The sequence below is a fragment of the Mus musculus genome, chromosome 10 (assembly GCF_000001635.26).
Source record: "Mus musculus strain C57BL/6J chromosome 10, GRCm38.p6 C57BL/6J".
Classification (NCBI taxonomy): Eukaryota; Metazoa; Chordata; class Mammalia; order Rodentia; family Muridae; genus Mus; species Mus musculus.
The window spans coordinates 110,997,232-111,013,686 of NC_000076.6; the positions used below are offsets into that span (position 1 = coordinate 110,997,232).

At 44.2% G+C, this 16,455-nt stretch overlaps 1 protein-coding gene across 4 annotated transcripts in view; it reads right to left on the minus strand.

The window, feature by feature from the left end:
• The window catches only part of Zdhhc17 (zinc finger, DHHC domain containing 17), a 68,288-nt gene extending 55,453 nt beyond the window's left edge, over positions 1–12,835 (minus strand). For 2 of the 4 annotated variants that reach the window (NM_001359624.1, NM_172554.2), the window contains exon 1: positions 12,707–12,835. Coding sequence is in view for 2 of the 4 variants with exons in the window: in NM_172554.2 (NP_766142.2) it covers positions 12,707–12,799 (93 nt within the window). In the remaining 2 variants the exon portion in view is untranslated. The remainder of the gene's footprint in view (positions 1–12,706) is intronic. The other 2 variants (NM_001359622.1, XM_030245125.1) reach the window with 2 other exon arrangements.
• Positions 12,836–16,455: the final 3,620 nt, after the last annotated feature.

The following is a 16,455-nucleotide window of genomic DNA, read 5'->3' on the forward strand; positions in this document are numbered from 1 at the left end:
GACAGGCTCTTATATAACCCACGCTGACTTGGCACACACTGTACTCAAGCTGGCCTCGAACTTCCAATAACAACTGGCCATATCCTCTGAGCTCCGAGCTCACAGCACTCCTGAGCTACACCATGCCCGGCCTGAGTACTGATCCTCTGCCCTGATGACTGCACGGATGACTGGGATCATAGCTATAAAAAGCATGCATAACACAGTACCTGCATACTGCTGCCCAAGGAACAAAATGTGAAGCATGGTTTCTAGTTAGTGTATGTTCCACAGTAAGCAAAAAAGACATGTTAGGGAGTCTTCAATAATGGTAAACGTGCATCTGTTAAGATCCATAGGCTGTACAACCCCAAGGCTGAGCCTTAGATATTCAGTATGGACTATATGGCAGTGACACACTGCTAGAAGCTGAAATGTTGTCAAAAGTACCTCTCTGTAGCTGCATGCTGATAACAGGGAAAATTACAAAGAAGCTGAGGAAAGGGATATGGGGATTCACTGTACTTCCTGCTAAATTTTGTAAAATATAACTTAAGCCAAACCTAAAATAACTAAGAAAAAAAACCGTACACAATTAAAAACAACAGAGCTGAAAACCCCTTGCAAGCACAGCTGTCTAGTATCTACCAAACAATAATCAACTTTGTGACTCCATCTTTTCGATCACATTGAAACCTGGGTTGGTACGTAGTTCACTGCTTACCAGCAACTCTAACTTCCTCGTTTATCAATTATCTCACTTGTAAACAGGCACACAAAGCAGTGGGAGTGAAATAAGCACATATGTAAATGTGTTTAAGATGCTTAGTGTTGGGGTTGGTCAGCTGCTATGTATTACAATGCTAAACTCTGTACCAAAAGGTCCAGACCTAATAGCGAACTCTCACTTTACAAGTTTGTGTTGTGCAAACCTTGGTCCTCAATTTAAAACTGTTAGTTAAGTAAAATTGGCTTTAGCCAAGTACAGGAAGGATTAGAGGTAGGTGGGTTTGGAGTTTCCTGGTTGGGGGTAGCAATTCGTGAGAGGAGAGAATGCGCCAAGTGAGAAGAGGTACATGCGCACATGGCCAGGAGAAACAGCAAGTATTTTGGGGTAAACCTCTGGGGAGGTAACCAGGCCAGAAGTTAGAAAAGTAGCTTAGGGGTTAGCCCCCAGTAATTGTCCAAGCCAAACAAAATAACCATAGTCAGGTCTCATCTATTGGTAAGCTATAAGTTTACATTGGTTGTGCTACACTTAGCTCAGTTACACACCAGTGTTAGCAATTATCGCTATTATTATTATTATTATAACCTGGAACAATGCTTGTACATTAAATGTCAAATTAGTACCCTTCCTCTTTCTGTATATAACTGCCCGAGTATCAAAACGAGGATTGATGGGTGAGGAATGAAATGGAAGGGCACTTATAAGAATCCCCTTGAAACTCTTTGAAAACAAATATAGCACAAACCCATATAGCAAAGAATTCTGCAGGGAAGCAGGTTATTGTGGGAAAGCTCCCTTTCAGACTTGAGTACACACACATATTCTTCATCTGACCCAGGTGCCCATGGACACAGCTCTGACAAAGTTAAGATATGAGATAAAGAACTTTCAATATGTTGAAATGTTCACATACATTTCTTGGAGTTTCTCTGCTTCTTCTCCTGAATTAGAGGTTTACAATCAGCTGCTACAGGAGCACAGCATGCATACTGCTTACAGCTGCTTTAGACAGCAGCACAGTCCAGCAATTACTATGGTAACTGTACAGCCTGAAATTTTGAAAAAATACTATAACTAGGTGGCACTGCATAAAAAGGTTTACAAATTCCCAGTCTAGGTTATTCATAACACATGCCACCTAGTCGATCATTAGAAATTGTATTATGCAGTTAGCACAACTAAGTTATGCTACCATCTCTTAGAATATGCTTGTAAACGATAACTGACAGCTGGACAGAAAGAGATCGCAATGTGTAAGTCAGACGTGGATTTGTCTGCCTGGACATTCCTCCCCAGCTCCAGTCTTGTCGTCCTAACCAGCAACTGCTACACTGGGGGCTAAAGCAGGCCCAGAAACTGAGACATTCAACCCTACTTTCCAGTGTGGAGAGAGACCACACCCACTCCCTCTCCTCTCTACTGAGATGGTCTGAGCAGTTTGGCCAAAAGAGAAAAATAAATAAACCTGGCTCCCGTGTCTCTATCACATAGAGAGAAGAAAGCTGCTCTCCAGTAGAAGAGCACACTGCTGGAAGCAAGAGAGGTGAGAAAGAGAGTCTCTGCCCAGGCTGTGGCTGTCCTTCAGTGAGACTGCGCCTGGCATGACCTTGTGGAGTGTCTGAGGCAGCAAATCAAATCCTCCCTGTACACGGTTAAGCTTTAAGTTTTGGTCATGTGTAACCAGAAGTTTCTAATAAAGTAAGAGCAACTCCATAATCAGTGTAAAAACCAGATTTTTTTTCCTATGAAAATAGGGAAATCACAATCACATTAGTTTTGTTCATCTCTCATCAAATCCTTCATAAATTAGAACGTGGCCATAATCAGAAACATTCACTTGTGGTTTTTTCCCCCTAGAATATGGCAACGACTAAAAACAGAAGCCGTTTGGCATATATAATCCTTCAGTCCCGCTTAGCCCTCCATCTCATCTCACCAACACATGAGGGTACTCAGAAGTCCACTGGGAAGTACTCTGACTTACCAAAGAAATACTCTAGCTGGCATGTATTAACTCTAACGAAAACAGAATTCATTTGGAAAGTGTGAGGAGCCACCCTCACATTTGCCATTACAAGATGGCGCTGACAGCTGTGTTCTAAGTAGTGAACATAATCTGCACACGTGCAGGGGCAGTTTTCCCACCATGTGTTCTGCCTTTCTCGTGATGACAACTGGGCTGATGGGCTGCAGCCAATCAGGGAGTAATACGTCCTAGGCGGAGGATAATTCTCCTTAAAAGGGACGGGGTTTTGCCATTCTTTTTCTCTCTCTTCTCTTGCTTTCTTGTTCTTTTTCTTGCTTTCTTGCTCTCTCTTGCTCTGGCTCTTGCTTCTTGCTCCTAAAGATGTAAGCAATAAAGCTCTTGCGCTCTGGCTCCTAAAGATGTAAGCAATAGAGCTCTTGCTCTCTTGCACTCTTGCTCCTGAAGATGTAAGCAATAAAGTTTTGCCGCAGAAGATTCTGGTTTGCTGTGTTCTTCCTGGCCGGTCGTGAGAACGCGTGTAAGAGTTGGTGCCGAAAACCCGGGAAGAAAGAACCCGGGACAAAAAAAAAAAAAAAAAAAAAAAAAAAACCCGGGACAAGAAAACTCGGGACGGGACGAGAAGACCTGGGACGAGAAAACCCGGGAAGAAAGAACCCGGGACGAAAAAACCCGGGACAAGAAAACTCGGGACGGGAGTTAACCATCACCGGCGCAAGGAAGATCCCTCATTCCGGAACCAGAACTGCGGGTCACGGTCATAAAGGTTCCGGTAAAACAGACTGTTGAGAAGGATTCAACTGCGTGAATTCAGAACTCTTCAGCTGGGGAATGGTGGTAATGAAGTGTTCCCGCAACACAGACTGTTGAGAAGGATTCAACTGCGTGAATTCAGAACTCTTCAGCTGGGGAATGGTGGTAATGAAGTGTTCCCGTAAAACAGACTGTTGAGAAGGATTCAACTGCGTGAATTCAGAACTCTTCAGCTGGGGAACAGGGTACCCGTAAGTATAGCTTTACAAGGTAAGTCTGGTCTTGAACTTTCTAACGAAATTCAAGACAGTCTATCAGAAGTAAAGTGGGAAATAGCTTTACAAGGTATGTTTGGCCTTGAACTTTCTCTAGTGTTAGGAGCCTTTTTGTTCCTTTTCACATGTTATCAAGTGGTTAAGGCAGGGCTGAAAATTCTGGATGAAATTCAGGGCAATCTATCAGAAGTAAAGCGGGGAGAGAGAGTAGGAGCAAAGAGGAAATATGGTACACAAACTAAGTATACAGGCCTTTCCAAGGGTCTTGAACCCGAGGAAAAGTTTAGGTCAGGTAAGAATACCTGGGGAGAGATTAGAAGGAAGGAAAAGAAAAAAGAAAAGAAAAAAGATCAATCAGCGGAGGTCTCTAGGAGAAGGAGCCTATACTCATCACTAGGTGAGCTCAAGGAGCCAGTTCTTAATAGTTCTGAATCAGATGAAAAGGCTATTAGGGCCTGGAAGGCGCTCTCCCGAGCAGGTGAAGCCACTGGACAACTAACAAAGATCGTCCAGGGACCTCAGGAGTCATTCTCAGATTTTGTGGCCAGAATGACAGAGGCAGCAGAGCGTATTTTTGGAGATTTGGAGCAAGCCGCACCTCTGGTAGAATAGCTTATTTATGAGCAAGCCACGCAAGAATGCAGAGCGGCCATAGCCCCAAGAAAGAACAAAGGTTTACAAGACTGGCTCAGGGTTTGTCGGGAGCTCGGGGGACCTCTCACCAATGCAGGCTTAGCGGCCACCATCCTCCAATTCCAAAAATGCTCCATGGGCAGAAATGAATCAACTCATAGATCTTGTCCAGGAACAACTAGATGTATTATGGCAAATAGCTCAGCTGGGATGTGAACAAAAGTTTCCGGGATTGTGCGTTACTTCCATTCAGTATGAGAAATTTACTAGGGCAGCTAATTTGTTAAAAAGTCTTTCTCAGTATATGTTACAGAATTGGACGGCTGAATTTGAACAGACCCTTCAGGAATTGAGACCCTTCGGGAATTGAGACTTCAGGTCAACTCCACGCACTTGGACCTGTCCCTGACCAAAGGATTACTCAATTGGATCTCCTCAGCATTTTCCTTCTTTAAAGAATGGGTGGGATTGATATTATTTGGAGATATACTTTGCTGTGGATTAGTGTTGCTTCTTTGGTTGGTCTGTAAGCTTAAGGCCCAAACTAGGAGAGACAAGGTGGTTATTGCCCAGGCACTTGCAGTTCTAGAACATGGTGCTTCCCCTGATATATGGTTATCTATGCTTAAGCAATAGGTCGCTGGCCATTCAGCTCTTGCATCCCACGAGGCTAGTCTCATTGCACGGGATAGAGTGAGTGTGCTTCAGCAGCCCGAGAGAGTTGCACGGCTAAGCACTGCAGTAGAAGGGCTCTGCGGCATATATGAGCCTATTCTAGGGAGACATGTCATCTTTCATGAAGGTTCAGTGTCCTAGTTCCCTTCCCCCAGGAAAAACGACACGGGAGCAGGTCAGGGTTGCTCTGGGTAAAAGCCTGTGAGCCTAAGAGCTAATCCTGTACATGGCTCCTTTACCTGCACACTGGGGATTTGACCTCTATCTCCACTCTCATTAATATGGGTGGCCTATTGCTCTTATTAAAAGAAAAGGGGGATCTGTGAGGAGCCGCCCTCACATTTGCCATTACAAGATGGCGCTGACAGCTGTGTTCTAAGTAGTAAACATAATCTGCACACGTGCAGGGGCAGTTTTCCCGCCATGTGTTCTGCCTTTCTCGTGATGACAACTGGGCCGATGGGCTGCAGCCAATCAGGGAGTAATACATCCTAGGCGGAGGATAATTCTCCTTAAAAGGGACGGGGTTTTGCCATTCTTTTTCTCTCTCTTGCACTCTTGCTCCTGAAGATGTAAGCAATAAAGTTTTGCCGCAGAAGATTCTGGTTTGCTGCGTTCTTCCTGGCCGGTCGCGTGAACGCGTGTAAGAGGAAAGGTTTCTTTTTTTCCTTTTTTCTTAATTTTTAATTTTTGGTGGTACTAATTTAGGCAACTGGTGTGGCAATTCTTCCACATAGACAAGAAATTTACAGTTTAACCCTTGCAGTCCAAGGCACTGCCTTGCTTGCAGGTATTTATTTCCTGTCTCAGAAGGCTGAGGGTCACTGTACTTTGTCCAACTGAGTCACTAGTACGTCTTTTTTAGTGAAACTGTAAAAGAAGCTATTGTCCTAGAACCGGATAAATAAGCCACTGAGTGGGAATTCTTACTCATATATTATAAATATATCATCCTGAAACATGACCTTCACAACTCAAAATTAAGATACTTGATTTATTTACCCTTAAAACTTTCCACCTGCAACATTTAATAGTAATATAATGGTATGGTGCTTTTAAAGAGAACTTACTCATCTTAACATTAAAACACCTTTGTGACTGACATGGAGATAGATCATTTGGAGCTCTGTGTAAAGCACACTACATTTAATATATCTTTAAATTTTTTGTTACATTAATTCAGTATTTTGTGGGGGGAATGTGGGGGTGCCACAGCCCTCTGCTGCAGGAAAATTTCAGGAGTTAGCTCTCTCCTTCCACCACGTGGGTCCCTGGAGAACTCAGAGTATGTGCCTTTACCTGCTCAGCCTTAACTGTCCCACCACAGCACCCTCAATAAATTCTAACAGCCTACAATCCATTCTTTTAACACACACACACAAACACACAATCTCACTCATCTTCATTCATCCTGAAATATCTCAAAACTTACAGTCTTCTGTTTCACAAAGTGTTACTTCATACACTTCATCACTCTGGTTTCAAGTCTGTCACAAAGTCATACTCAGATGTTCTACAAACACTGCTTAAGTCCATAAACTAAAGCAAACGAGCTTATCATGGAAGTCCTCACCTATCCTCCAGACAACCAGTATTATTTACTGCGGTCATTCAGTCTGTGATCTCTAAGCTAACACACACACACACACACACACACACACAAACAAACTGTTGCTCAATTTGAGATGTCTATTATTACAATAGCTAAGATCTACTTTATCAATGGCTAGACACAGAACTTTGCATGAATTAGCTTGCTTAGTTATTACAATAATCTCATACTATTATAACTTGGTGTTGGCTTAGAACACAAGAGTTGAGAAGTCTGCCCAGGTCACACATCTAGTGATTAGCAGAACTGAGATCTGAATACAGCACCCTAAGATCATTCATTGCTCACACCTACGGTTTCTATCTACATACTCAAGTTCACTCTTAATACTTTTCAGATAATTCCCACAAATTGTTATGACGAGGATTTGGGTGTTCTAGTTTCATTTCTGTTGCTTTGATAGAATGCCCCGACAAAAAGACATCTTAGGGGAGAGAGGGGTTTATTATAGCTTGTGATTCCAGGCTACAGTCAGCTGTAACAGGGAAGTCAAGAAATGGGGAACTTGAAGCCACCGGTGACATGCGCAGTCAGAGCAGAGAATGGATGCATGTGCTACCTGCCTACTGCTCGGCTTACTTCATAGGCCCAGGACCCACTTCCAGGCTGCGTCTTCCTAATCAATTAACACAGTCAAGACAACCCTGCAAAGCCAACCTGAACTGGACAGTTCCTCAGGGAGACTCCCTTTAGGGGAACTCTACCTGTGTCAACATGACAATTTAAATAAACCACACCCTGGACCTATAACCCAGGTACTTTTGGAGGGAGGGGCAGAGGAATCCACAACTCAAGGCCATCCAACACTATACAGGGAACTAGACGCCAGCCCGGGCTACATGAGACCCTATCTTAACAAAAAATGACATTAAGATTGGAAAAAAATACAGGACAGAAAAATGACATTTTCCCCCTCAAAGTAAAAAATTTGGTTCTACTATTTTTTTCAACTTTGGATTTATTATACTTCATAAAGTCACCAACCTTATTTTCATTTTATATTAATGTAGTTATTATGTCTTTAAAATCTAAATTACAATTATAATTTATAGCATATTTGCTTCAATTAAAAAAAAAAAGAGGCTGGAAAACTAGCTCAGTTGAGAATACTTGCTGATCTTCCAGAGGCCCCATGATCAGTTCTAAGTTCATAAGTGCCCAGCGAGAGGGGCTCTGTTCCTCTCATCTGGCCTCCTTAAGCATGCACACACACTGACACAAACAAACAATAAAAATAAGTCTTTTTTTTTTTTTAAACAGGATCTGTCTTCATAACTCTGGTTGCTCTGGAACTCTGTAGACCAGGCAGCCTCAAACTCAAGAGATCACCTGCCTATACTTTCGAGTGCTGGATTTAAAGGTGTGTACTACCACGCCCAATTAAAAAAAAATCCTAAAAAGAAAAAAGGCACCCTGAGGCATACTATCTAATGTCTGCAAACAAAAGCCTGATGACAGAGCGTCCAGTGATCTAACAGAAGAAAAACCTGTCTGCAGACATTAGTTTATACACAGAAACAAAATGCATCACTGATAGAGCCTGAAAAAGGAGACTTTAGGAAGAAAGGCTTTGAGACGGCAGGTACAGTTACACTTTACTTCACCATTCAACAGAGCCAAAGCATGAGAAAAGAAAATGGATAAAGACGAATATAAAATAAAGCGACACCAATTAAAAGACACAAACAGGTATGCATGCACACACACATACGGTGGTCGGGGATGGTGGAAGCGGGAAGATGCAGCACCACGTTTTGAAAATGAGGGAAGAAGTGGAGAGAAAAGCAGGAGCCCAGGAAATGCAGGCAATCCAGTCCAGTGATGTCAGATTCCTGACACATGGAGCTCCAACGACGGATGCCCTGGCAGAAGGGTTTGTGATTTCCTTCTACTAAAGTGCTGATGATCTGCTGAAGCCTGGCTACTGTAAAACAAGAGGCTGCTGGACTGCAAACCAACATATGGTCTGTATCCCTCCTCCCAGTCTACTAACGGGTTATTCTGAGTGCTGGGAACCTGACATGGCGAGCAGGCTACTGCTCCGTGCAGCACTGATGTGGTTGGGCTCCGTCAAGTTACTCAGATAGTGTGAAATATTACTGTGTGCATAGCAGTTAAATGTTCAAGTTGATTATCCTACCCACCCACCCCCCAAAAAAACAAATCACAACTTCAATCAGAACATCAGAGTTCAAAGAAATCTTGGAGACCATCTAATCTAGCCTCTTTGTCTAAAAAGCAAAGAAACTAAAAGTAGCTAAGCTTCTGCTAACTCAGGGTTACAGAGCCAGGACCAGCACCCTAATCCCCCCACGCCAGTTTATCTATTTTCAAATAGCCTTTAACCCTTCCTCTGTGATAAAATGAATTAGCACCTATTTCAACAGAGTAACGGTATATCAACTTCCCTTTCAGCATTCTCTACGCGATAGGCCACGGGCTTGTCAGTCCCAATGTGCCAGCTGACTTTCAAACAGTAGCTTATAGCTTATCTAACACGAACACTCACAACAACTCTACAAGGTAAGTAAATTGCAACCCAACTTTACAATTGAGGAAAATAAAACTTGACTTCGATGACAGTAAACAGCAAAACCCACATTTAAAAAGAATAGTGCTTCTCCTTGACCTTACACACACACACACACACACACACACACACACACACACACAGAGTTCTGAATTTAGTACCACACCTGGTCCAAATCCAAAAAACAAGTATTTATATGACTAACTAAATAAATGGCACTTCATTTAAAAAGTAAGATTTTTCTTACCAAAAATACCTCTAAAAATGTTTCATTGCCCAGTAACTGCATATCTGTCTTAAAAGGGTTTAGTGATGGGCAGTTTGCACACAAATCAATGAATTAGCAATATCTGATTCTAACCACCTATCTAGACACCTATCTAACCTGGAGGGACACAGTCTTGCTGTGTAGCTCTCCCTAGCTTTTGTTTCATCTCCTCAGGCATGTTTATTACAGGTGTATTTGCATGTTTGCTAGCAGCTAAACTCTCTTATCCTACAAATTATTTATCCGTCTAACAAATACTTAGAAAATATTTTTTGTGACAGTATTAAATCCAAAGAAAAAAGTAAAACGAAACTTTTCTACAAAATGTAAATCCAATAAATTAAAAAAACACGTAAATTGGGTGGTGGTGGTGGTATACTCCTTTAATTCCAGGACTTGGGAGGCAGAGGCAGGCAGATCTTTGTGAGTTCAAGGCCAGTCTGGTCTACAAAATGAGTTCTCTGACAGCTAGGACTACACAGAGATACCCTGTCTCACCCGCCCTGCCAAAAAAAAAAAAAAACTTCAATACATATAAATTTCTAAATTACTCAAAAAGAAAGCAACACTTCTTCTGATAGTAAGCGTGGAAAGATGCCCTTACCAGAGCCCCTAAAGTGTGTTCATTGATGAATTTTGACATATATTCCCGTACGGTTAAACAAAGTCTGGAAACATCGATAGTTTCTGATGAACAAATAGGAAAAAAGCTTTAAGAAGTTTTTACTTTCTATCATTTAATTATTGAGGATTCCAAATTAGAATCCAGGACTAGGGATGAGGTGCTGGTAACAGGGGCTTGCCTAGTATGCACAAAGCTCTGGGTTCAAACCCCAGCACTGCGTAAACTGGGTGTTGTGGCACATAGCTGATCCAAGGTAAGAGAACTAGAAATTCAAGGTCATTCTCAGATACAGAGGGAGTTGAAGGCTACAAGGCACCACGCCTGGGAGAGAAAGAAGAAGAGCAGGAAGGGATGGAGATAAATAAAACAGAAGCCGTGACAGAAAGGTAACCCAGTCAGTGTGACACAAAAGCCTGGGCTCTCCATTATCTCCTTAATGGGCCATTAGTTAAGCAGCATCATTACCATCATCATCATCCCAACTTCACACACTCTAGACAAACAGCATGCCCCGTTCTGCTCCTAGCACACTGTAAGGAGTGCATCAGGTCTACCGCAGGAGCAATTAACTAACCACAGAAAATGAGGACTATTTCAGTCGGTCCCCAACGTTCCAGACTTACACTTACTAGACCTAGTGCTTACTTGGCAAAAGAAGTCTCTATCTTACCAATTTCACCTCTGAGCAATAGGGAAGTTGATTTTCTAGTAAGATTCCATCTGTTAAATAACAGACTGGTGACACCTTAAGTTCAAGCTCTCTATATACCAAGCAATCTCTAGATTTACTAGTAGGTTAAGAAAAACAACAACTGTTTTGAGACACAGTGCCCCTATGCAGCCCTGGCTGGCCTGGAACTTGCTATGTGGATTAGTCTGACTTCAAACTCAGAGACATTCCTGACTCCCAAGTACTGGGTGTGAATGACCACACCCTGCAAAATTATGTTTAGGGTAACAAACAACATACATTTTTACAAAGAGGAAAGGTTTTTGTTTTTGTTTTTGTTTTTTTGTGTGTGTGTGTGTGTGTGTGTGTGTGTATAGTTTGGTCTCACTGAGCCACAAGCTGGCTTCCAACACATTATACTCTCAAAGATAGCTTTGAGCTCCTAATCCGTCTCTCTCTACCTCCAAACATCCACTGAGTGCCACAGTACATTAAAATACATAAGACACTTTTAAGTGCTTGAAATATACCCACAGGAACCGATGAGCAGAAATATTCCTTAACCCCAAATACAACACAACATCTGAAAACTTTCTGGACATATTTTAGGACCTTGTGTAAACCAAAAGAAATCTTTCTAAGTTTATTGCCACTTTAATTTTTCAGAAAGTTTCTTCTTACTGCATAGCTGTGTCAGAAACCCAAAACAGTCTTTTCTAATGAGACTTGTCTCAGCATATATTTCTAAGAAACTGTCTCAGTTTGTGTGTGTGTGTGTATGTGTGTGTGTGTGTGTGTGTGTGTGTGTGTGTGTGTGTATGATCAAGTTAAGAGATAATAGGGTATTAATACGAAAGTGGTCCTTTGTATTTACAATTAAAAAAAAAAAAACAAGACACAAAAGCCAGGAAGAAATAAAATCAATCGAATGCAAAGTAACCACGTTTATTCGAACACCACGGATCTGGACACCATTCTCAACCTCAAAACACGACCTGAGTTCTGCAGGAAGCTGCGCTACACTTTCCTGCCCTCCCCGCATCTCACCGTGCACCGATGATAATAATAATAATAATAATAATAATAATAATAATAATCAACAAACCTGGATACACAAAGAATTGCTTCCAGGCCTTTACTAAACACAAACTCAGCTACAAACTGGGAGGTAAACAACGGGCAGAACCTGACGGCTCCGGCAGAGAAAACTGTTCCCGTCCAGGAGATACAAAAGAAAAAACGGTGGGAAACGTGTTGCGCTGTCTACCCTCCCTGACAGTCCCCAAACAGCGCTACTTTGTGACAAGCTAATGGGTGCGTGCGTTTATTCGCCAAAGTTCAGACCCTCTCTCTTTTTGTTTTTTTGTTGTTTTCTTTTCTTTTCTTTTTAATAGCCTAAGGGCAAACACACCCCGAAATTCGCTGTCCCCAGCGGCGAGCTGGTTGCTATGGCATAATCTGGAAGGACATCACTTTGCCCAGGAAAACTACGATCCCCGGGGAACGAGTGAACTGATGGGAAGGGTCGTGTCATCCGCCACCGAGAAAGAGGGGACGAGGAGAGAGTTAAAACCAAACAGCAGATCGGCTGCCTCCCCTGCCTGGGGAGGCTTGGAGCGAGACCAGGGGCTCCGGCCGAGGTTCCAAAGTGTCAGCAGGCCCCCGTCGCCCCTGCACCCGCAGGCAGCGCGGCGACACCACAGGACCATCGCCATCCCCACCTCTGTCCTCCAGGCACCGCCAGGGACGGCGTCCCAGAGCCCGCCCCGGCCGGGCCCGCCCCGCTATCTCCTCCCCCGTTATCCGCTCGCTCGCCGCCGCGCTCGGGCCTGGACTCGCTTTCTTCAGCCTCCCCCGGGGTCCCGCCACAGGTCACCGCGCCGGACGCCTCGGCCGCCGCCCCGGGCGAGGCTGAGGGAGCGAGGCCGCGGGACCGCAGGGTCCCGGGAAGGCGCTCGGCGCCGTCCCTCACCTCCGGGTGGAGAAGGGGCACGCAGCCCGTTTCGGTCTCGTACTCATCCGGGCCGTCCGCCATCTTGGTGTTAAATCCCTCCTCCCGCTGCATGCTGGGAGAAAGCGTTTCAGCCTCGCGGGGCTCGGCAAGGCGGAGGGCGAGCGCGAGGGCGAGCGCGAGCCCGGATGAGGGCGACGCGGCGCCACCGCCACCGCCGCCACCTCCTCTTCCCTCCGAGCCCCCGGGACGCCCCCTCAGCCCCTCCCGCCGCGGAGGGCGCGGGTCCCGATGCGCGTGCGCCGGCCCGGCCCGACCCGGCCCGGGGCTGGAGTGTGCTCTCTGCTGCACTGCGCCGGGGCAGCGGACCGCGTTGGGCGTGGGCGCCGCGGCCCGGGGGCGGGTCCCGGTCGGAGGCCGATGCTGCTGCTGCTGCTGCTGCTGCTCCTCGGCTCCGGCCACCCGGGAAAGGCCGCGCGCGACACAAGACGGAGATCCAGAGCCGCGCAGGGCAGGGTCCCGAGCCTTCCAAGGGCTGGAAGGGCTTAGGGTGTGACCCTGGGAGAGCAAGGATGCGTTCTCCTCGCCTCCGCACCTGTGCCTCGGGGACACCGGGAGAAGCAAGGACAAAAAAAAAAAAAAAAAAAATTGGCTTCCTTGAAAAAGCTTTTGTTGTGTGATGCCCTCTTTGCGATTGAGCTAGGGCATTTTTTTTTAAAATCCTTGCTTTTGACAAGGTCAAAGCCCCACACTTTCCCATCTGCTGCATTTTAATAGGGACCCGGGGATTCAAAAGTGAAACCTTTTTAAAATGAAAGCTCTAGAGTGTGACCCAGATAAAAATGATTAAAGCCGGCTTTAAGAGGATATTGGGGTTGGGAGGGGGCTGATGGAACAATTGCAGAAAGGATTTGTTTCTGGTTTGGGCTACTAGGGATTGTAAATCTCTACAGCGCCAGGGAACATTTAGCAAAGAGCGATCTGATTAGAGATTCTGATACTAACCAGTCCCCTGTCAAAGCCAAATCAGCCAAAGATCACCAGAGGGGAAAAAACCTGCAGTCGGACAAAGCCAGATTTACTGGTAGATCGGGAGGAAGGCACGTCAGAGGAAAAAAGGATGGGGCATGGAAGAGGAAACCCCTTTGTAAGGTTTATATTCCCGCCAAAAGAATCTGAGGAGGGTCTGGGGAGAGCTGAGATCGGTTCTGGATTGGACATAATCGATTCTGAGGAGGTGAGGAAAAACCAGGAGTAACAAGGCATTGGACGAGATCACGAGGCTAGGTCCGTTCAATACTGTGCTCTCCCAGTAACAAATGAAAACGGCAAAGTAGACCTAGTATTCGTCGGTAAACGGGCAGTAATCACTCAGAAAAAGGATGAATATGCTATTTTATAGCTGCTTCTGGTGGGGGGAAAGAAGCGGTCTCTTTGGCGCTGCCTGTCTCTGTGTGTATCCTCTCAGCAGGGCTTTTCCTTCCGGCACGGACCGATTTTCTTTTCTTCTTTTTTTTTTTTTCTTTCTTTCTTTTTTTGTCCTGGCAGAAACCAGAAACCATGCAATTCTAAACAGAATTCCTAGTTTTTCGTTCACAGCACCGAAATTTTCTTCAGTCACGTGTCAGCATGAACAGACTCTTTTTTTTTTTTCCTGTAATATTACAGGCTCGATCTCCTTACCCTTAGGCTTTTGCATTTACCCAAATCTAGGGGAAAAAAAAAGAGTAAAGAAACAGTTGAGAGGGTGTGGCATTCAAACCAACATGAAATGAACGACAGAACTAGGTATGGGGAACAAAAACAAAATAATTTGTATGAGTGCCCATGGAGTGCAGGTGTATGGTGGACATCTTCATAAAAGAGGTGTTCAACCTGAGAAGCCTGGGTTCACAGAGGGCTTTGAAAGAACGGTCCAAATTAATTGAGTCAGCAAAATCTACTGTTTAGCCCACGTGGTGGTTTGGTAATTTAAAAAGCTGTAGGTTAACTAGATAACAAAATTAAGTAAATCAAGATATTTCTTTTTTTTTTTTTAATGTAGGGATTTTGTTGTTGGTTTTGTTTTGTCGTTGGCTCTTTCTTCTTTCTGTCCACTATGAGTCAACCTGCTTTTTCCATGATGCTCCCACTACCACGATGCTTGGCTTCACTCAGGCCAAGAATCAATGAAGACAAAGATAACTGAAACCTCCAAAACCATAGACCGAAATTAATCCTTCCTCGTCTGAAGAAAGAAAGAAAGAGAGAGAGAAGGAAGGAAAGAAAGAGAGAGAAGGAAGGAAAGAGAGAGAGAGGGAAGGAAGGAAGGAAAGAAAGAAAGGAAGGAAGGAAGAAAGAAAGAAAGAAAGAAAGAAAGAAAGAAAGAAAGAAAGAAAGAAAGAAAGAAAAAGAAAGAAAGAGGGAGGGAGGAAGGAAGGGAAGAAAGTCTAGGTGCCTATCTGGAAAACCTGGGGCACCTGAGCCTTCTTGCTCAGCCACCACTGGACATAGACTTCTTACTCATTGTCTTTATCTGACTGACTATTGGAGCCATTTGTGTTTGTAGCTTCTGAGAAGCCTACAGCTTCTAGAGGAAAGCATTACTATTAAAAGTGGCTGAAAGGGAAGCAATGCAGAGAATGAAAAACCCATGTCTTCTGTCCTCATTGCAGTACAGCTGAAATAAATAATTACTGAAGGAACAACTGGCACTCCCAGAGCAAATGTGTCCATTTTCATTTTCATCAACAGGGGCACACTCAAGAGGTGGCGTTTACAAGCCAGCCTGGACCTTGTTGCCTGACTGCCTCAGAACAAAAGACTGAAACAGAGCAGTGGGTCTTGAGAAAGCATGTCATGTCAAACTGAGCTAGGTTTAGTGCGGACCAAAATGAAGCAGTTGGCTTTATCCAGACTCTGCCTTGTGAGCCTCAGGGTTCTTATCTACACAGCCTAAATCTGATAATGTTTTCAAGAGACTGTCAGTACGGCAGGTAAGTGTACTGATCCCATGAATGGCATTCATAGATAAAAAATAAAAGGGACAAAGTTCAAAGAGAGCCATTGATTTGTTAAGGAAAGAACAGCGAAGTGAATTTAGACTGAGGAACCCTGGAAGGCACGGGCTGTGGTGGTGTAGACATGGCTTCAGAGGGAACCTGAGAGACAGTGCAAGCTAAACACATTAGCCACTGTCTAGTACTACTCCAGTTTTACCATCTCACAATAGGCAAATGATGGGGGACTTAGAAACCCACTGAAAGGCACAGAACCAGGCTGTAACAGAACCACGTCAGGATCCACCTGAACTTCCTGGTTGGCTCCTTCAACGCCATCCATATTTCTTCTGTTATAACTATCTGTGAAGAAATATTTGGTGTATTAGGTTATTTGAAAAAAAAATGTAGGTATGTGTGCCTGCCTGTGGATATGTGCACGCAAGTGTAGTTGTCCACAAGAGCCAGAGGCGTTGGAGTCCCTGGAGCTGGAATTACAGATGGTTTGCTGGATGTTGGTTCTAGGAGGCAGACTCCAGTCCTCTGCAGGAGCAGCAAATGTTCTTAACCATTGAACCATCTCTCTAGCCCCCTATTCAGTGGTTTGGTTTTTTTTTTTTTTTTTTTTTTTTTTTTTTTTTTTTTTTTTTTTTTTTTTTTATCACAGTAAGAGCATTTAACATGAGAGCTGAACTGTTAACTGCATAGCACAGCACTGTTAGCTATAGGTATAATGTTGTGCAAGGGATCCCTTGATCTCATCCGGCAGCTAATACAATGTATACACAATGT